The sequence below is a fragment of the Scyliorhinus torazame genome, chromosome 13, assembly GCF_047496885.1.
Source record: "Scyliorhinus torazame isolate Kashiwa2021f chromosome 13, sScyTor2.1, whole genome shotgun sequence".
Taxonomy (NCBI): Eukaryota; Metazoa; Chordata; class Chondrichthyes; order Carcharhiniformes; family Scyliorhinidae; genus Scyliorhinus; species Scyliorhinus torazame.
Window position 1 is genome coordinate 99,624,970 of NC_092719.1, and position 21,187 is coordinate 99,646,156.

General features: G+C 46.5%; 1 protein-coding gene across 3 annotated transcripts in view; it reads left to right on the forward strand.

Annotated features, from left to right (window-relative positions):
- LOC140388208 (transmembrane and coiled-coil domains protein 1-like) overlaps positions 1–21,187 on the forward strand; it is a 464,675-nt gene that overhangs the window by 384,088 nt on the left and 59,400 nt on the right. For 2 of the 3 annotated variants that reach the window (XM_072471995.1, XM_072471996.1), the window contains exon 2: positions 10,675–11,600. In XM_072471995.1, coding sequence (XP_072328096.1) covers positions 10,675–11,600 — 926 coding nt within the window. Of the gene's footprint in view, positions 1–7,728; positions 7,973–10,674; positions 11,601–21,187 lie in introns of those variants that run through there. The other variant, XM_072471997.1, reaches the window with a different exon arrangement.

Below are 21,187 nucleotides of genomic sequence, written 5' to 3' on the forward strand. Positions count from 1 at the left end.
CCCCACCGAACATTAAGGGCAATTTTGGACACTAAGGGCAATTTAGCATTGCCACTTCACTTAACCTGCACATCTTTGGACTGTGGGAGGAAACCGGAGGAATCTCACGCACACACAGGGAGGATGTGCAGACTCCGCACAGACAGTGACCCAATCCGGAATTGAACCTGGGACCCTGGAGCTGTGAAGCAATTGTGCTAGCCACAATGCTACCGTGCTGCCCGTTATCTCTACAAAGATATATCCCATTGAGAAAGAAAGACTGAGAAAGATGCACTGTCCATGGCTAACGAAGGAAATTCAGGGTAAGATTAAATTGGAAGAGGTGTATAATGCTGCAAATGTGGTGGGCTGTAAAATTGGGGAAATGAGCAACCAACAAAGAAAGGCAAAATATAAAGAGTGAAAAATTATTAGCTCGGTGGGCTACACAGCTGGTTTGTGATGCAGAACAAGATTGGCAGCGCAGGTTCAATTCCCGTACCAGCTAACCCGAACAGGCGCCGAAATGTGGCGACCAGGGGCTTTTCACAGTAACTTCATTCTTGTGACAATAAAAGGTTATTATTATTATAGAATATGAGAGTGAACTAGCAAGAAATTTATAAAAATAGAAGCAAGAACTTCTATGTACAGGAAAGGACATGTTGGGGAACCGGTTATGGGGTTGTGGAGACGGGGGAGGCCATGTGATGGAACCGCCTGGAAAGCACCAATAAAAACCTAACAACTGTGAGCAAGAGCGTCTGCCATGGTGAGGGCAGGAATAGAGGGATTCTCTGGTGGTCACCAGGAGTATCTCCACATGTACACTCACAACACCCACACTGACAACACCCAAAACTGACAACACCCAATTCTGACAACACCCGACTCTGACAACACCCGACACTGACAACACCCAAAACTGACAACACCCAATTCTGACAACACCCGACTCTGACAACACCCGACTCTGACAACACCCGACTCTGACAACACCCGACACTGACAACACCCAAAACTGACAACACCCAATTCTGACAACACCCGACTCTGACAACACCCGACTCTGACAACACCCGACACTGACAACACCCGACTCTGACAACACCCTACTCTGACAACACCCGACTCTGACAACACCCGACACTGACAACACCCGACTCTGACAACACCCGACTCTGACAACACCCGACACTGACAACACCCGACTCTGACAACATCCAACTCTGACATAGTGATCCCAGAGTCTGGACTGCCAGAGCACTGACACAGTGATCCCAGAGTCTGGCTCTGTCGGAGCACTGACACAGTGATCCCAGAGTCTGGCTCTCTCGGAGCACTGACTCAGTGATACCAGAGCCTGGCGCTGTCGGAGCACTGACTCAGTAATCCCAGAGTCTGGTTCTGCCAGAGCGCTGACACAGTGATACCAGAACCTGGCGCTGTCGGAGCACTGACTCAGTAATCCCAGAGTCTGGTTCTGCCAGAGCGCTGACACAGTGATACCAGAACCTGGCTCTGTCGGAGCACTGACACAGTGATCCCAGAGTCTGGTCTGTCGGAGCACTGGTACAGTGATCCCAGAGTCTGTCTCCGTCGGAGCAGTGACTCAGTGATACCAGAGTCTGGCTCTGTTGGAGCACTGACACAGTGATCTCAGAGTCTGGCTCTCTCGGAGCACTGACACAGTGATCCCAGAGTCTGGCTCTCTCGGAGCACTGACACAGTGATCCCAGAGTCTGGCTCTCTCGGAGCACTGACACAGTGATCCCAGAGCCTGGCTCTGCCGGAGCACTGACACAGTGATCCCAGAGTCTGGCTCTGTTGGAGCACTGACACAGTGATCCCAGAGTCTGGCTCTGTTGGAGCACTGACACAGTGATACCAGAGCCTGGCTCTGCCGGAGCACTGACACAGTGATCCCAGAGTCTGGCCCTGCTGGAGCACTGGCACAGTGATCCCAGAGTCTGTCTCCGTCAGAGCACTGGCACAGTGATCCCAGAGTCTGGCTCTGTCTGAGCACTGACACAGTGATCCCAGAGCTTTGCTCTGCTGGAGCACTGACACGGTGATCCCAGAGTCTGCCTCTGTTGGACCACTGACACAGTGATCCCAGAGTCTGGCTCTGTCTGAGCACTGACACAGTGACCCCAGAGTCTGGCTCTGTCTGAGCACTAACGCAGTGATTCCAGAGTCTGGCTCTGTCGGAGCACTGGCACAGTGATCCCAGAGTCTGGCTCTGTCGGAGCACTGGCACAGTGATCCCAGAGTCTGGCTCTGTCTGAGCACTGACACAGTGATCCCAGAGTCTGGCTCTGTCGGAGCACTGACGCAATGATCCCAGAGTCTGGCTCTGTCGGAGCACTGGTACAGTGATCCCAGTGTCTGACTCTGTCGGAGCACTGACTCAGCGATACCAGAGTCTGGCTCAGTGCTCCGACAGACTCAGTGATACCAGAGTCTGGATCTGCCGGAGCACTGGCGCAGTGATCCCAGAGTCTGGCTCTGTCGGAGCACTGACGCAGTGATCCCAGAGTCTGGCTCTGCTGGAGCACTGGCGCAGTGATCCCAGAGTCTGGCATTCCATGAGCACTGGAACTCTTGGCCAACTCTCTGATCTCATCCCCATACCTGTCCCCTCCCTTCAGGCCGGGCATGCAGTTCTCAGCTTTGTCTTTGTTCTGGGCCTGATGTGACAGTGTTTCCTTAGTTTGGTATCGGGGTGATATCATTCTGCTGCACGGCTGCTGCTGGGTGGATTCTGTGGGTGTTTCATAGTTTCAAGTGACTGTGTGGCTCAGGGTTTGATTTCGGAAGAGTTGTGTAGTTGTGATGAATGAAGAATACGGTTCAGTGTTGTGTTTTGCTGAGAATAAGAGGTCCATTCACACACAGTAATGTACTGGGGGAAACACATCCAGCAGAAACGTAGCAAGGCGAGACTGAAGCAGGGCTGCTGGAGGAAGCCTGTTTACTTATGGGTGAGTTTGATATTGTTTGTTTAACTTCGGAGTGATCTGTTTGTACTTTCAGGCCCTATGTACACACAAAATATCTCACCTTCCTCACCCCCAACCAACTGAGGTTGCTACCATTGGGAATCCAGTATGTTTAAACCTCTGGTCTCCCATACCCTGTGTACTTACTCCAGGGTACATCCGGGAGGGGGAGACTTACCTGGACACTGTGTTTCAGGAGGCAGTCACACCTTTCAGAGTAAGTAGTTTAAATCCTGCCAGTGGCCAGGGACAGCAGGGTGTGACTGCAAGTCAGGCAGGTAAAGGGAACCAGCAGTCAGGAACTCAGGAGCCTCAGCCCTTGACTCTGTCCAACAGGTATGAGGCACTTGCTCCCTGTGTGGATGGCGAACAGGGTTGCAGGAAGGATGAGTCAGCTGACCAAGGCACCATGGTTCAGCAGGCCATTCAAGGGGAGGGAGTAAATAGGCAAGTTGTAGTTGTAGGGGATTCTATTATCAGGGGGATAGATAGTATCCTTTGTGAGCAGGATAAAGAGTCCCGCATGGTATGTTGCTTGCCCGGTGCTAGGGTGCGGGACATCTCTGACCGGCTTGAAAGGATACCGGAGAGGGAGGGGGAGGATCCAGTTGTTGTGGTCCATGTCGGTACCAACAACATAGGCAAGTCTAGGAAAGAGGACCTGTTTAGAGATTATAAAGAGCTAGAATTCAAATTAAAAAACAGGTCCTCAAGGGTCATAATCTCCGGATTACTGCCCGAGCCACGTGCAAATTGGCATAGGGAGGCAAGAATAAGGGAAGTTAACACGTGGCTGAAAGAGTGGTGTGGGAATGAGGGGTTCCTTTTCATGGGACACTGGCATCAGTTTTGGGACAGGGGGGACCTATACCGTTGGGATGGTCTCCACCTGAACCGAGCTGGGACCAGTGTTCTGGCGAAAAGAGTAAATAGGGTGGTCAATAGGACTTTAAACTAAAGATTGATGGGGAAGGGAAAGTCAGGGAACCAAGAGGTGGAGTAATCAGCGGGGAGCGTAGCTGCTTAGGAATACAAAAAAACACGAACAGACAAAACTCAAGAGTGGTTACGATTGTCCCCATCCCACAAAATATGACACAGTGTATGGAAAGGCTCAGTAAACCAAGGTCCACCACACTAAGAAAACAAAAAGGGACGGTCAATAGAGAATTAAAGGTGCTATATTTAAATGCTCGCAGTGTAGGTACGGAACAAGGTAGATGAGCTTGTGGCCCAGATTGTGACTGGCAGGTATGATGTGGTAGGCATCATAGAGACAGGGGGTTCAGGACTGGCATTTAAACATCCAGGGATTCACAACCTATCGAAAAGACAGAGAGGTGGGCAGAGGGGGCGGGGTTGCCTTGTTAATTAGGAATGAAATTAAATCAATAGCACTAAACGACATAGGGTCAGATGATGTGGAGTCTGTGTGGGTAGAGTTGAGGAACCACAAAGGCAAAAAAACCATAATGGGATTATGTACAGGCCTCCTAACAGTGGTCAGGACCGGGGGCACAAAATGCACCACGAAATAGAAAGTGCATGTCAGAAAGGCAAGGTCACAGTGATCATGGGGGACTTCAATATGCAGGTGGACTGGGTAAATAATGCTGCCAGTGGACCCAAGGAAAGGGAATTCATTGAATGTTTACAGGAGGGCTTTTTGGAACAGCTTGTGATGGAGCCCACGAGGGAACAGGCCATTCTGGACTTAATGTTATGTAATGAGCCAGACTTGATTAAAGATCTTAAAGTGAGGGAGCACTTAGGAGGCAGTGATCATAATATGGTCAAATTCAATCTCCAATTTGAAAGAAAGAAGGTAGAATCAGATGTAAAGGTGTTACAGTTAAATAAAGGTAGCTACAGGGGCATGAGGGAGGAACTGACGAAAATCAACTGGGAGCAGAGCCTAGTGGGAAAGACAGTAGAACAGCAATGGCGGGAGTTTCTGGGAGTAATTGAGGACGCAGTACAGAGGTTCATCCCAAAGAAAAGAAAGGTTATCAGAGGGGGGATTAGGCAGCCATGGCTGACAAAGGAAGTTAGGGAATGCATCAAAGCAAAAGAGAAAGCCTATAATGTGGCAAAGAGTAGTGGGAAGTCAGAAGATGGGGAAGACTACAAAAACAAACAGAGGATAACAAAGAGAGAAATAAGGAAAGAGAGGTAGGCTAGCCAGTAACATTAGGAATGATAGTAAAAGTTTCTTTAAATACATTAAAAACAAACGGGAGGCAAAAGTTGACATTGGGCCGCTCCAAAATGACGCTGGTAATTTTGTGATGGGAGACAAGGAAATAGCTGAGGAACTGAATAAGTACTTTGCGTCAGTCTTCACAGGAGAAGACATGAGTAATATCCCAACAATTCCGGAGAGTCAGGGGGCAGAGTTGAATATGGTAGCCATCACAAAGGAGAAAGTGCTAGAGAAACTAAGAGGTCTAAAAATTGATAAATCCCCGGGCCCAGATGGGCTACATCCTAGAGTTCTAAAGGAGATAGCTGAAGAAATAGTGGAGGCGTTAGTTATGATCTTTCAAAAGTCACTGGAGTCAGGGAAAGTCCCAGAGGATTGGAAAATCGCTGTTGTAACACCCCTGTTCAAGAAGGGAACAAGGAAAAAGATGGAAAATTATAGGCCAATTAGCCTAACCTCGGTTGTTGGCAAGATTCTAGAATCCATTGTTAAGGATGAGATGATTTCTAAATTCTTGGAAGTGCAGGGTCGGATTAGGACAAGTCAGCATGGATTTAGTAAGGGGAGGTCGTGCCTGACAAACCTGTTAGAGTTCTTTGCAGAGATAACAAATAGGTTAGACCAAGGAGAGCCAATGGATGTTATCTATCTTGACTTCCAAAAGGCCTTTGATAAGGTGCCTCACGGGAGACTGCTGAGTAAAATAAGGGCCCATGATATTCGAGGCAAGGTACTAACATGGATTGACGATTGGCTGTCAGGCAGAAGGCAGAGAGTTGGGATAAAAGGTTCTTTTTCGGAATGGCAACCGGTGACGAGTGGTGTCCCACAGGGTTCAGTGTTGGGGCCACAGCTGTTCTCTTTATATATTAACGATCTAGATGACGGGACTGGGGGCATTCTGGCTAAGTTTGCCGATGATACAAAGATAGGTGGAGGGGCAGGTAGTATGGAGGAGGTGGGGAGGCTGCAAAAAGATTTAGACAGTTTAGGAGACTGGTCCAAGAAATGGCTGATGAAATTCAACGTGGGCAAGTGCGAGGTCTTGCACTTTGGAAAAAAGAATAGAGGCATGGACTATTTTCTAAACGGTGACAAAATTCATAATGCTGAAGTGCAAAGGGACTTGGGAGTCCTAGTCCAGGATTCTCTAAAGGTAAACTTGCAGGTTGAGTCCGTAATTAAGAAAGCAAATGCAATGTTGTCATTCATCTCAAGAGGCTTGGAATATAAAAGCAGGGATGTACTTCTGAAGCTTTATAAAGCATTAGTTAGGCCCCATTTAGAATACTGTGAGCAATTTTGGGCCCCACACCTCAGGAAGGACATACTGGCACTGGAGCGGGTCCAGCGGAGATTCACATGGATGATCCCAGGAATGATAGGCCTAACATATGATGAACGTCTGAGGATCCTGGGATTATATTCATTGGAGTTTAGGAGGTTGAGGGGAGATCTAATAGAAACTTACAAGATAATGAATGGCTTAGATAGGGTGGATGTAGGGAAGTTGTTTCCATTAGCAGGGGAGACTAGGACCCGGGGGCACAGCCTTAGAATAAAAGGGAGTCACTTTAGAACAGAGATGAGGAGAAATTTCTTCAGCCAGAGAGTGGTGGGTCTGTGGAATACATTGCCACAGAGGGCGGTGGAGGCCGGGACGTTGAGTGTCTTTAAGACAGAAGTTGATAAATTCTTGATTTCTCAAGGAATTAAGGGCTATGGAGAGAGAGCAGGTAAATGGAGTTGAAATCAGCCATGATTGAATGGTGGAGTGGACTCGATGGGCCGAATGGCCTTACTTCCACTCCTATGTCTTATGGTCTTATGGTATGTGGCTGTGCTCAAGAACTGGCATCCTGAATAACTTTCACTGTGTCTCTGACCCGGGAGTGACAGAACAGCAATCAGGAGGAATTTTCCTGTCTCCGACCCCTGACCCTGGGAGTACTGAGGCCTGGTGACTGGAGCCTGGCTTCTTAAAATGTTAGCAATCTCTGTGAGGCGAATGATTGAATGTTCAGGTCTACACGCGTCCATATCCCCTGAGTCATGAACTCCTCTCTCACAAATCCCAGTCAGCCTTCACATTCTTTAGGTTAGTTTCAGAGCTGTTTAAGTTAGTTTTGCTGACACACTTCCTTGTCGGCATTGAAACTGAGCTGCTCCTTGTTCTATTTAGTCAGCCCTGAGGGTTCAGCTATTCTTTGCTTTGTGGCTGTTATCGCTATCTGATCTGTGTGTTGTAATCATTTGGTTTCTAAGTGTCCATTAACTGTCGTCTCAGTGCTTCAGATACTCGCTGTAATTGACCTTATCGAAACCAGTCTGGGAGAGAGAGAGACACGTAGGTAGAAGTTTTTTTCATGGAAAGTCCCATTCCTTTTGGATCTTCAATATATGTAATCTGATCAGGAGCAGAAACACTCCCATGTACACAGAGGAACCATGAGTGAGTACGCTGTATGCATATTTACTCCCATCAACACAGTAACCAGAACCAGGAACGGACACCAAGCAAGGAGCTGGCTGAAGGGAGGATGTGGCTGGAGGGAGGAGATTTAACTTAGCACTGTTCCTGCTTTTGATATTTATTTATTCTTTCATGAGGTGTGGGCCTCACTGGCTAGAGCAGCATTTATTGCCCATCCCTCATTGCCCTTCAGAAGGTGGTGGTGGGCTGCCTTCTTGAACCGCTGCAATCCATTGTGCTGTTAGGGAGGGAGTGCCAGGATTTTGACCCAGCAACAGTGAAGGAGCGGCGGTATATTTCCAAGTCAGGATGGTGAGTGAATTGGAGGGGAACTTTCAAGTGATGGTGTTTCCATGTATCTGCTGACCTTGTCTTGCTAGATGATATTGGTCGTGAATTTAGCGGGTGCTGCCTAAGGACCCTTGGTGAGTCACTGCAGTACATCTTGTAGATGGTACACCCGACTGCTACTGTGCGTCGGTGGTGGAGGGCTTGAATGTTTGTGGAAGGAGGAGCAATCAAGCAGGTTGCTTTGTCCTGGATGGTGTCGAGCTTCTTGAGTGTTGTTGGAGCTGCACTCATCCAGGCAAGTGGAGAGTATTCCATTACACTCCTGACTTGTACCTTGTAGTTGGCTTTGGGGAGTTGGGAGATGAGTTACTATCTGGTTACAGTTAAACCTGATGTGGAGATGTCGGCTTTGGACTGGGGTGGACACAGTAAGAAGTCTTACAACACCAGGGTTAAAGTCCAACAGGTTTGTTTCATAGCTTTAAACTGAGGGGTAATAGATATAGGACAGAGGTCAGAGGTAGGTTCTTTACGCAAAGAGTAGTGAGGCCGTGGAATGCCCTACCTGCTACAGTAGTGAACTCGCCAACATTGAGGGCATTTAAAAGTTTATTGGATAAACATATGGATGATAATGGCATAGTGAAGGTTAGATGGCTTTTGTTTCGGTGCAACATCGTGGGCCGAAGGGCCTGTACTGCGCTGTATTGTTCTATGTTCTATGTTTCGAATCACTAGCTTTTGGAGCGCTGCTCCTTCCTCGGGTGAATGAAGAGGTGGGTTCCAGAAACATAAATATCGACAAAGTCAATGATGCAAGACGATACTTTGAATGCAAGTCTTTGCAGGTAATTAAGTCTTTACAGGTCCAGATAGAGCTACTGGAGAGAGGGATAATCACAGGTTAAAGAGTGTGAATTGTCTCAAGCCAAAACAGTTGGTAGGATTTTGCAAGCTCTGGTCAGTTAGTGGGGGCTTAATGTAATGCGACATGAATCCAAGGTCACAGTTGAGGCCGTACTCATGTGTGCGGAACTTAGCTATAAGCTTCTGCTCGGCGATTCTGTGTTGTCGCGCATCCTTGGAGAACGCTTACCCGAAAATCAGAGGCTGAATGCCCTTGACTGCTGAAGTGTTCCCCGACTGGAAGGGAACATTTCTGCTTGGCAATTGTCACGCGATGTCCGTTCATCCGTTGTCGCAGCGTCTGCATGGTCTCAGCAATGTATCTCGCTTCGGGACATCCTTTCCTGCAGCGTATGAGGTAGACAACATTGGCCGAGTCGCACGAGTATGTACCGCGTACCTGGTGGGTGGTGTTCTCACGTGTAATAGTGGTATCGATGTCGATGATCTGGCACGTCTTGCAGAGATTGCCATGGCAGGGTTGTGTGGTGTCGTGGTCACTGTTCTCCGGAAGACTGGGTAGTTTGCTGCTAACAATGGTCTGTTTGAGGTTCTGCGGAGGCTGTGCGGTTGTCCTACCAACTGTCCAGGTTGAGACAATTCACACCTCTTTAACCTGTGATTATCCCTCTCTCCAGTCGCTCCATCTGGACCTGTAAAGATTTAATTACCTGCAAAGATTCACATTCAAAGTATCGTCTTGCATATTTGACTTTGTCTATATATGTGTTCCTGGAACATACCTCTTCATTCACCTGAGGAAGGAGCAGTGCTCTGAAAGCTAGTGACATCGAAACAAACCTGTTGGACTTTAAGCTGGTGTTGTAAGACTGCTTACTGTTAAACCTGTTCTGAGCTGATGGTCAGTGCAGAGTTGACAGGGAATGTTTTCTGGGTGAATAGATGCAGTGAGACTGGATGATTAGTGCTTTGATTCAGGGACTACGTTTTAGGGCTGTTCAGTTTTTTATCATTTAAATTAATTCTTGGGTTGTGACCATCGTTTATAGTCCATCCCTAGCTGTCCTGAGGAGGTAGCGTGAGCTTCTGTGATAGTTTGATACAAATTCCCAGGTTCGATTCCCGGCTCGGATCACTGTCTGTGCGGAGACTGCACGTTCTCCCCGTGTCTGCGTGGGTTTCGTCCGGGTGCTCCGGTTTCCTCGCACAAGTCGTGAAAGACATGTTTGTTAGGTGAATTGGACATTCTGAATTCTCCCTCTGTGTACCCGAACAGGTGCCGGAATAGGGGATTTTCTCAGTAACTTCATTGCAGTGTTACTGTAAGCCTACTTGTGACAATAAAGATTATTATAATTATAACTGAGTGGCTTGCTCGTTCCCCTCACAGAGCAGTTGAGATCGACCACATTGGTCTGGTCTGGAGCAACATATATGCCAGACTCAGTAAGTATGGCAGGTTTCCTTCATTGGACAATTGGGTGAACCATTCGCGTTCTTAATGACAACACTTTCTGGTTAGTTATACAGATCCCAGCTTTTCATTCCAGATTTTGTAAACTCAATTCAAATGTTTAAACGTGTAGAATTTCCACACGCGAGCCCTGTGTAGCCTCTGAACAATCCCAGTCATCCACACACAAACCTGTTGGTAGCTCCACATATAATGTTGGGGTAAATGACCGTTCCTCATCAACAGCTCTTGTAGCAACTTTGTTTGGAGTGGCGAAGCTGCTGGGAGGAGAGCTGGGGTTTCAATCATTTCTCCTAATCGCCTTGGTATATAGTTGTCACCATTTGTTCTATTTTTTAAAGGAACCACACGTGCACTATTGACCTTTGGTTCTATGTCGTAGATCGAACGGCTGGAATTGAACAGCTTCGCCCCGTCGAATGTGGTTGCCTCAAGCTCCGATGGTGGGCTCAGCGTGGATGGCCTGGATGCTGCCCTGGACCCTCAGAGGACGAAAGCTGCCATCACCCACCTGCAGCAGAAAGTCCTGAAGTTGACCGAACAGCTGAAGGTGGAGCAGACAGCTCGGGATGAGAATGTGGCAGAGTATCTCAAGCTGGCCAACAATGCGGACCGGCAGCAGGGTGCCCGCATCAAGCAGGTCTTTGAGAAGAAGAACCAGAAATCAGCTCAAACAATCTTGCAGCTGCAGCGCAAGCTCGAGCACTACCACCGCAAACTGCGCGAGATTGAATACAACGGTATCCCTCGGCAGCCCAAGGATGTGCTGCGGGACATGCAGCAGGGCTTAAAAGGTGTGGGCGCCAAGGTGACCGGTTTCAGCGAGGGTGTGGTGGGCAGCGTGCGGGGCGGCCTCTCCAGCTTTTCCCAGGCCACGCACTCGGCTGCAGGCGCTGTGGCCTCTAAACCGCGGGGGTTTGCTTCTCTTCTCCGCAACAGATTTGGCAGTGCTGACAACATTCCCAGCCTCAAGGACTCCCTGGATGAAGAACAGGCTGAGGAATGCCTCAAGGGCCTAGGCATCTGTGGCAATCTGCAATTCAGCCCCAGGTACGGCAGCGAGGAGGAGTGCTCAAGTGGCACGTCGGGTTCGGGTGCCAACAGCATGTCAGGGACACCCCTGGAACTGTCAACCTCGAAAACCAACACACTGGACCTCTCCAACCTGGGCTTTGAGGGAATATTCCAGGAACTGCACCAAGTGAAGGAGACGCAATCCCGGTTGGAAGAATCGTTTGACGCTCTGAAATCTCACTATCAGAGGGATTACACCCTCATGTTACAAACACTTCAGGAAGAACGATACAGGTACAGTCAAAGCAAGGAGCTGTATGGTGCACTGCCTCCAACCTCCTGTTAGATTGTTGGTTATTTACATTTGGTTTGATTTGAGATTCATTCCTGTCCTCGAGTGGGTGGGTGTTTCCAATCATATCCTCCTTGCACCTTTCACAGGTGGTCTGTATGTGTGTATGGGGGAGTGTGTATGTGCGTATGGGGGAGTGTGTATGTGCGTATGGGGGAGTGTGTATGTGCGTATGGGGGAGTGTGTATGTGCGTATGGGGGAGTGTGTATGTGTGTATGGGGGAGTGTGTATGTGCATATGGGGGAGTGTGTATGTGCGTATGGGGGAGTGTGTATGTGCGTATGGGGGAGTGTATGTATGTATGGGGGAGTGTGTATGTGCGTATGGGGGAGTGTGTATGTGCATATGGGGGAGTGTGTATGTGTGTATGGGGGGTGTGTATGTGCGTATGGGGGAGTGTGTATGTGTTTTGGGAGAGTTCATATTTGTATGGGAAAGTGTATGTGTGTATGGGGGAGTGTGTACATGTGTATGGGAGTGTGTATGTGTATATGGGGGGTGTCTGTATGTGGGGAGGTGTCTATGCGTTTGGGGGAGGTGCAGGTGTAGCGTATGGGGGAGTTGTGTGTGTGTAGCTTATGGGGAGGTGTATGTGTAGCATATGGGGGAGGTGTATGTGTAGTGTATGGGGGAGGTGTGTGTGTGTAGCATATGGGGGAGGTGTGTGTGTGTAGCATATGGGGGAGGTGTGTGTGTGTAGTGTATGGGCAGGGCATTCCACGCCCCTACTAGTTGTAGAGGGTTGTTTTTCAAACTGGAGGCCTGTGACCAGTGGTGTGCCTCAGGGATCGGTGCTGGGTCCACTGTTATTTGTGATTTATATTAATGATTTGGATGAGAATTTAGGAGGCATGGTTAGTAAGTTTGCAGATGACACCAAGATTGGTGGCACAGTGGATAGTGAAGAAGGTTATCTCGGATTGCAACGGGATCTTGATCAATTGGGCCAGTGGGCCGACGAATGGCAGATGGAGTTTAATTTAGATAAATGTGAGGTGATGCATTTTGGCAGATCGAATCAGGCCAGGACCTACTCAGTTAATGGTATGGTGTTGGGGAGAGTTATAGAACAAAGAGATCTAGGAGTACAGGTTCATAGCTCCTTGAAGGTGGAGTCGCAGGTGGACAGGGTGGTGAAGAAGGCATTCGGCATGCTTGGTTTCATTGGTCAGAACATTGAATACAGGAGTTGGGACGTCTTGTTGAAGTTGTACAAGACATTGGTACGGCCACACTTGGAATACTGTGTGCAGTTCTGGTCACCCTATTATAGGAAGGATATTATTAAACTGGAAAGAGTGCAGAAAAGATTTACTAGGATGTTGCCGGGACTTGATGGTTTGAGTTATAAGGAGAGGCTGGATAGACTGGGACTTTTTTCCTTGGAGCGTAGGAGGCTTAGGGGTGATCTTATAGAGGTCTATAAAATAATGAGGGGCATAGATAAGGTAGATAGTCAACATCTTTTCCCAAAGGTAGGGGAGTCTAAAACTAGAGGGCATAGGTTTAAGGTGAGAGGGGAGAGATTCAGAAGGGCCCAGAGGGGCAATTTCTTCACTCAGAGGGTAGTGAGTGTCTGGAATGGGCTGCCAGAGGTAGTAGTAGAGGCGGGTACAATTGTGTCTTTTAAAAAGCATTTAGATAGTTACATGGGTAAGATGGGTATAGAGGGTTATGGGCCAAGTGCGGGCAACTGGGACTAGCTTAATGGTAAAAACTGGGCGGCATGGACTGGTTGGGCCGAAGGGCCTGTTTCCATGCTGTAAACATCTATGATTCTAGTCTCTGAGTAAAGAACCTACCTCTGACAGCTGTCGTATATCTATCTCCCCTCAATTTAAAGCTATGTCCCCTCGTGCTAGCCATCACCATCCGAGGAAAAGGGCTCTCACTGTCCACCCTTTCTAATCCTCTGATCATCTTGTATGCCTCTATTAAGTCACCTCTTAACCTTCTTCTCTCTAACGAAAACAGCCTCTAGTCCCTCAGCCTTTCCTCATAAGATCTTCCCTCCATACCAGGCAACATTCTGGTAAATTTCCTCTGCACCCTTTCCAATGCTTCCACATCCTTCCTATAATGCGGTGACCAGAACTGCACGCAATACTCCAAATGTGGCCGCACCAGAGTTTTGTATAGCTGCAACATGACCTCATGGCTCTGAAACTCAATCCCTCTACCAATAGAAGTTAACACACCGTACGGCTTCTTAACAACCCTATCAACCTGGGTGGCAACGTTCAGGGATATTTGGTACATGGACACCGAGATCTCTTCGCTCATCCACACTACCAAGAATCTTACCATTAGCCCAGTACTCTGTATTCCTGTTACTCCTTCCAAAATGAATCACCTCACACTTTTCTGCATTAAACTCCATTTGCCACTTCTCAGCTCAGCTCTGCAGCTTATCTATTTCCCTCTGTAACCTGCAACATCCTTCCGCACTGTCCACAACTCCACCGATTTTAGTGTCATCCGCAAATTTACTCACCCATCCTTCTACGCCCTCCTCCAGGTCATTTATAAACATAACAAACAGCAGTGGCCCCAAAACAGATCCTTGTGGTACACCACTAGTAACTGAACTCCAGGCTGAACATTTCCCATCAACCACCACCCTCTGTCTTCTTTGAGCTAGCCAATTTCTGATCCAAACCTCTAAATCACCCTCAATCCCATGCCTCCGTATTTTCTGCAATAGCCTACCGTGGGGAACCTTATCAAACGCTTTACTGAAATCCATATTCACCACATCAACAGCTTTACCATCGTCCACCTGTTTGGTCACCTTCTCAAAGAACTCAATAAGGTTTGTGAGGCACGACCTACCCTTCACAAAACCATGTTGACTATCCCTAATCAAATTATTCCTTTCTAGATGATTATAAATCCTATCTCTTCTAATCCTTTCCAAGATTTTGCCCACAACAGAAGTAAGGCTCACTGGTCTATAGTTACCGGGGTTGTCTCTACTCCCCTTCTTGAACAAGGGGACAACATTTGCTATCCTCCAGTCTTCTGGCACTATTCCTGAAGACAATGACGACATAAAGATCAAAGCCAAAGGCTCTGCAATCTCCTCCCTAGCTTCCCAGAGAATCCTAGAATAAATCCCATCTGGCCCAGGGGACTTATCTATTTTCACCCTTTCCAGAATTGTTAACACCTCCTCCTTATGAGCCTCAAACCCGTCTAGTCTAGTAGCCTGTATCTCAGTATTCTCCTCGACAACATTGTCTTTTTCCTGAGTGAATACTGATGAAAAATATTCATTTAGCGCCTCTCCTATCTCCTCGGACTCCACGCACAACTTCCCACTACTGTCCTTGACTGGCCCTACTCTTACCCTAGTCATTCTTTTATTCCTGACACACCTAGAGAAAGCTTTAGGGATTTCCTTGATCCTACCTGCCAAGGACTTCTCAGCACTGGGACTAATGTCCTCACAGGGAGGCTTACTAGTACTGATGAGAACATAAGAACTGGGAGCAAGAGTAAGCCATTTGACCCCTCGAGCCTGCTGCGCCATTCAATGAGATCATGGTTGATCTTTTATGGACTCAGTTCCACTTACCCACCCACTTACCATAACCCTTAATTCCTGTTCAAAAATCTATCCATCTTTCCCTCAAAAACATTCAATCAGGAAGCCTCAATTGCTTCACTGGGCTTAAACTAGATTGGCAGGAGGATGTGAACCTGAGGGGAAATAAAGAGGAGAAAAATTGGCAGTGGGAAGTAGAGAAGTGTTAACTGATAAGGAAGATATATCAGAGAATAATATCAAGGTAAATACAACCCTTGAAGAGTTTTTAAGTCATTAGATGGGGTCAGAGTAAGGGAAAGTAAAATGCTAAATCAGGTTTATTGTGCATGTATGTGAATGCACGGAGTGTGGTTAATAAGACTGTTGAACTACAGAAACAGGTGGACATACCTGGCTCAAAGAAGGGCAGCACCGGGTGTTGAATATTCCTGGGTGTTTAGGAGAGGTAGGAAAGGAAGAAATTGGAAGGGGGTAGTGACAGTATTTATTAAATATGGGATTACAGTACTGGAGAGAGAGGATGTTTCAGATCTCTGGCTCGAGGTAAGGAATGAAAAAGATGCAATAACACTGATCGATATGGGATATAGACCACCAACTAGTGGAAGGGTTGTAGAGAAACACATTTGCAAAGAAGTTACAGAGAGATGCAAGAATTATAGGATAATTATAATGGGCGATTTCAATTATCCAAACATGGACTGGGATAGAATAATGTAAAAGGACAAGAATTTCTAGAATTTCAAGATCATTTTCTGCTGCAGTATGTTTCCGATCCAACGAGAGGGCAGGCACCATTGGATCTGGTTCTGGGAAATGATTTGGCCCAACTGGATAAAATATCAGTGGGACAACAGTGATCATTGTGGGCAGCACGGTAGCACAGTGGTTAGCACTGTTGCTTCACAGCGTCAAGATTTCAGGTTCAATTTTCGGCTTGGGTCACTGTCTGTGTGGAGTCTGCATGTTCTCCCTGTGTCTGCATGGATTTCTTCCGGGTGCTCCAGTTTCCTCCCACAAGTCCTGAAAGACGAGCTGTTAGGTGAATTGGATCTTCTGAATTCTCCCTCAGTGAACCCGAACAGGCGCCGGAGTGTGGCGACTAGGGGCTTTTCACAGTAACTTCATTGCAGTGTTAATGTAATCCTACTTGTGACAATAAAGATTATTATTCTTATTATTATTAAGGTTTAGGTTTGCCATGGAACAATCCAAAATAGGGATATTTAATTGGGGGGGAGGCAACTTCGATGGGATAAGAATGCATCTGAGTCGAGTGAGTTGGAATCAGATTTTGGCAGTAAAGACAGTGGCTGAACAATAGGCTACCTTCAAATAAATTTCAAGGTATTTTCCCTGGAACTGGAAAGGTAGGACAAATAAATCCAAAGTGCCCTGGATGATGAGAGAGGCCACTTGCACATGAAGTTAGGAGAAATAGCAGAGGTATTAACCAAGTACTTTACATGTGTCTTTGCAAAGGAAGAGGATGCAACCTAGGTCGAGGTGAGATAGAATTCTAGCAACAGGGACACTAGAAGAATTTAGATTTGAAAGGGAGCAGGTGTTATAGAAAGTCTGTCTTTACTTCAAATTGATAAGGTACCAGGACCGGATGAGATGCATCCAAGGTTACTGAGGGAAGTGAGAGTGGAAATTGCACTGCTGATAGTCTACCGGTTTTCCTTAGATACAGAAGTGGTGTCAGAGAACTGGAGAATTATGAGTGTTTAGAGGAGTGCAAGGATAAAGCCAGAAGCTGCAGACCAGTCAATTTGACTTCAGTTTGCAAACCTCTGGAAACTATAGTTTGAGATAAAATCAATAATCACTTGGGCAAGTGCAAGATAATTTAGGAATACCAGCATGGATTCGGTGAGGGAAAATCAAGTTTAACGAACTTGCTGGAGTTTTTTGAGCAGCTAACAGAGAAAGTTGATAAGAGCCTCGCTGATGATGTGGTGCATATGTATTTTCAAAAGACATTCGATACAGTATCACACAACAGACTTGTAAGCAAAATTATAATCATGGAATAAAAATCAAAATAGGCACTTGGATAAGAAATTGGCGGAGTGACAGGAACAGAGTATCAGAACATAAGAACATAAGAACTAGGAGCAGGAGTAGGCCATCTGGCCCCTCGAGCCTGCTCCGCCATTCAATGAGATCATGGCTGATCTTTTGTGGACTCAGCTCCACTTTCTCACCCAAACTCCTTTACTCCTTTATTCTTCAAAAAACTATCTATCTTTATCTTAAAAACATTTAATGAAGGAGCCTCAACTGCTTCACTGGGCAAGGAATTCCATAGATTCACAACCCTTTGGGTGAAGAAGTTCCTCCTAAACTCAGTCCTAAATCTCCTTCCCCTTATTTTGAGGATCTGCCCCCTAGTCCTGCTTTCACCCGCCAGTGGAAACAACCTGCCCGCATCTATCCTATCTATTCCCTTCATAATCTTATATGTTTCTATAAGATCCCCCCCATCCTTCTAAATTCCAACGAGTACAGTCCCAGTCTACTCAACCTCTCCTCGTAATCCAACCCCTTCAGCTCTGGGATTAACCTAGTGAATCTCCTCTGCACACCCTCCAGCGCCAGTACGTCCTTTCTCAGGTAAGGAGACCAAAACCGAACACAATACTCCAGGTGTGGCCTCACTAACACCTTATACGATTGCAGCATAACCTCCTGAGTCTTAAACTCCATCCCTCTAGCAATGAAGGACAAAACTCCATTTGCCTTCTTAATCACCTGTTTCACCTGTAAGCCAACTTTTTGCGACTCAGATCTCTCTGCACAGCAGCATGTTTTAATATTTTATCATTTAAATAATAATCCCTTTTGCTGTTATTCCTACCAAAATGGATAACCTCACATTTGTCAACATTGTATTCTATCTGCCAGACCCTAGCCCATTCACTTAACCTATCCAAATCCGTCTGCAGATTTCCGGTATCCTCTGCACCTTTTGCTTTACCACTCATCTTAGTGCCGTCTGCAAACCTGGACACATTGCCCTTGGTCCCCAACTCCAAATCATCTATGTAAATTGTGAACAATTGTGGGCCCAACACTGATCCCTGAGGGACACCACTAGCTACTGATTGCCAACCAGAGAAACACCCATTAATCCCCACTCTTTGCTTTCTATTAATTAACCAGTCCTCTATCCATGCTACTACTTTACCCTTAATGCCATGCATCTTTATCTTATGCAGCAACTTTTTGTGTGGCACCTTGTTAAAACCTTTCTGGAAATCCAGATATACCACATCCATTGGTCCCCGTTATCTACCGCATTGTTAATGTCCTCAAAAAATTCCACTAAATTAGTTAGGCACGACCTGCCCTTTGTGAACCCATGCTGCGTCTGCCCAATGGGACAATTTCCATCCAGATGCCTCGCTATTTCTTCCTTGATGATAGATTGCAGCATCTTCCCTACTACCGAAGTTAAGCTAACTGGCCTAGAATTACCCGCTTTCTGCCGACCTCCTTTTTTAAACAGTGGTGTCACGTTTGCTCATTTCCAATCCGCCGGGACCACCCCAGAGTCTAGTGAATTTTGGTAAATTATCTCTAGTGCATTTGTAATTTCCCTAGCCCTCTCTTTTAGCACTCTGGGATGCATTCCATCAGGGCCAGGAGACTTGTCTACCTTTAGCCCCATTAGCTTGCCCATCACTACCTCCTTAGTGATAACAACCCTCTCATAGCCTCATTTCCATCAGTCACTGACATGTTATTTGTGTCTTCCACTGTGAAGACCGACCCAAAAAACCTGTTCAGTTCCTCAGCCATTTCCTCATCTCCCATTATTAAATCTCCCTTCTCATCCTCTAAAGGACCAATATTTACCTTAGCCACTCTTTTTTTGTTTTATATATTTGCAGAAACTTGTACTATCTGTTTTTATATTCTGAGCAAGTTCACTCTCATAATCTATCTTACTCTTCTTTATAGCTTTTTTAGTAGCTTTCTGTTGCCCCCTAAAGATTTCCCAGTCCTCTAGTCTCCCACTAACCTTTACCACTTTGTATGCTTTTCCCTTCCATTTGATACTCTCCCTTATTTCCTTCGATATCCACGGTCGATTTTCCCTCTTTCTACCGTCCTTCCTTTTTGTTGGTATAAACCTTTGCTGAGCACTGTGAAAAATCGTTTGAAAGGTTCTCCACTGTTCCTCAACTGTTTCACCATAAACTCTTTGCTCCCAGTCTACCTTAGCTCACCCTCCATCTGTATTTTAAATTCCACCATATTGTGATCGCTCCTTCCGAGAGGATCTCTAACTGAGATCATTAATCAATCCTGTCTCATTAACAGGACCAGATCTAGGACCGCTTGTTCCCTCGTAGGTTCCATTACATACTGTTCTAGGAAACTATCATGGATACACTCTATAAACTCTCCTTAAGGCTGCCTTGGCCGACCTGGTTCAACCAATCGACATGTAGATTAAAATCCCCCATGATAACTGCTGTACCATTTCTACATGCATCTGTTATTTCTTTGTTTATTGCCTGCCCCACCATAATGTTACTATTTGGTGGCCTATAGACTACACTTATCAGTGACTTTTTCGCCTTACTATTCCTGATTTCCACCCAAATGGATTCAACATTGTCCTCCATAGCACTAATGTCATCCCTTACTACTGCCCGGATATCATCCTTAAATAACAGCGCTACACCACCTCCCTTACCATCCACTCTGTCCTTCCGAATAGTTTGATACCCTTGGATATTTAACTCCCAGTCGTGACCATCCTTTAACCATGTTTCAGTAATGGCCACTAAATCATAGTCATTCACGATGATTTGCGCCATCAACTCATTTACCTTATTCCGAATACTACGAGCATTCAGGTAAAGTACATTTATGTTGGCTTTTATACCTCTGTCCTTCCATATAGTTTGATACCCTTGGATATTTAACTCCCAGTCATGACCATCCTTTAACCATGTTTCAGTAATGGCCACTAAATCATAGTCATTCACGATGATTTGCGCCATCAACTCATTTACTTTATTCCGAATACTACGAGCATTCAGGTAAAGTACATTTATGTTGGCTTTTATACCTCTGTTTTTAAACTTAACACCTTGATCGGTAACCTCTCCTAAGTTATTCTTCCTCTTAGCTTTTCTCCTAATTTTCCTTGTCGTTGAACCCTTATAGAATCATAGAATCATAGAAGTTTACAGCATGGAAACAGGCCCTTCGGCCCAACCAGTCCATGCTGCCCAGTTTTTACCATTAAGCTAGTCCCAGTTGCCCGCACTTGGCCCATAACCCTCTATACCCATCTTACCCATGTAACTATCTAAATGCTTTTTTAAAAGACACTATCTTAATGTAACATGAAGCGTCGCTTTCCGTTTATGTTTTTACTTCCCGTTTTATTCCTTTTAGTATTACTGGGCCTATTCACTGAGCTCCCCTCGGTCACTGTACCTTGTACTGACGCCCTTTTTGATTTTTGACTATGGCTTCTCTGCCTTACACTTTCCCCCTTACTGCCTTTTGTTTCTGTCCCTGTTTTACTACTTTCCAATTTCCTGCATCGGTTCCCATCCCCCTGCCACATTAGTTTAAACACTCCCCAACCGCTCTAGCAAATAGCCCCCAAGGACATCAGTTCCAGTCCTGCCCAGGTGTAACCCGTCCAGTTTGTACCGGTCCCACCTCCCCCAGAACCGGTCCCAATGCCCCAGGAACCTGAAACCCTTCCCCTGACACCATCGCTTCAGCCACGTATTCATCCTATATATCCTGTCATTTCTACTCTGACTAGCACGTGGCACTGGTAGTAATCCTGAGATCACTACCTTCGAGGTCCGATTTCTTAACTTCCTTCCTAGCTCCCTGTATTCTGCTTTTAGGACCTCATCCTTTTTTTACCTATGTCGTTTGTACCGCTGTGTACAACAACCACTGGCTGTTCACCCTCCCCCTCCAGAATGTCCTGT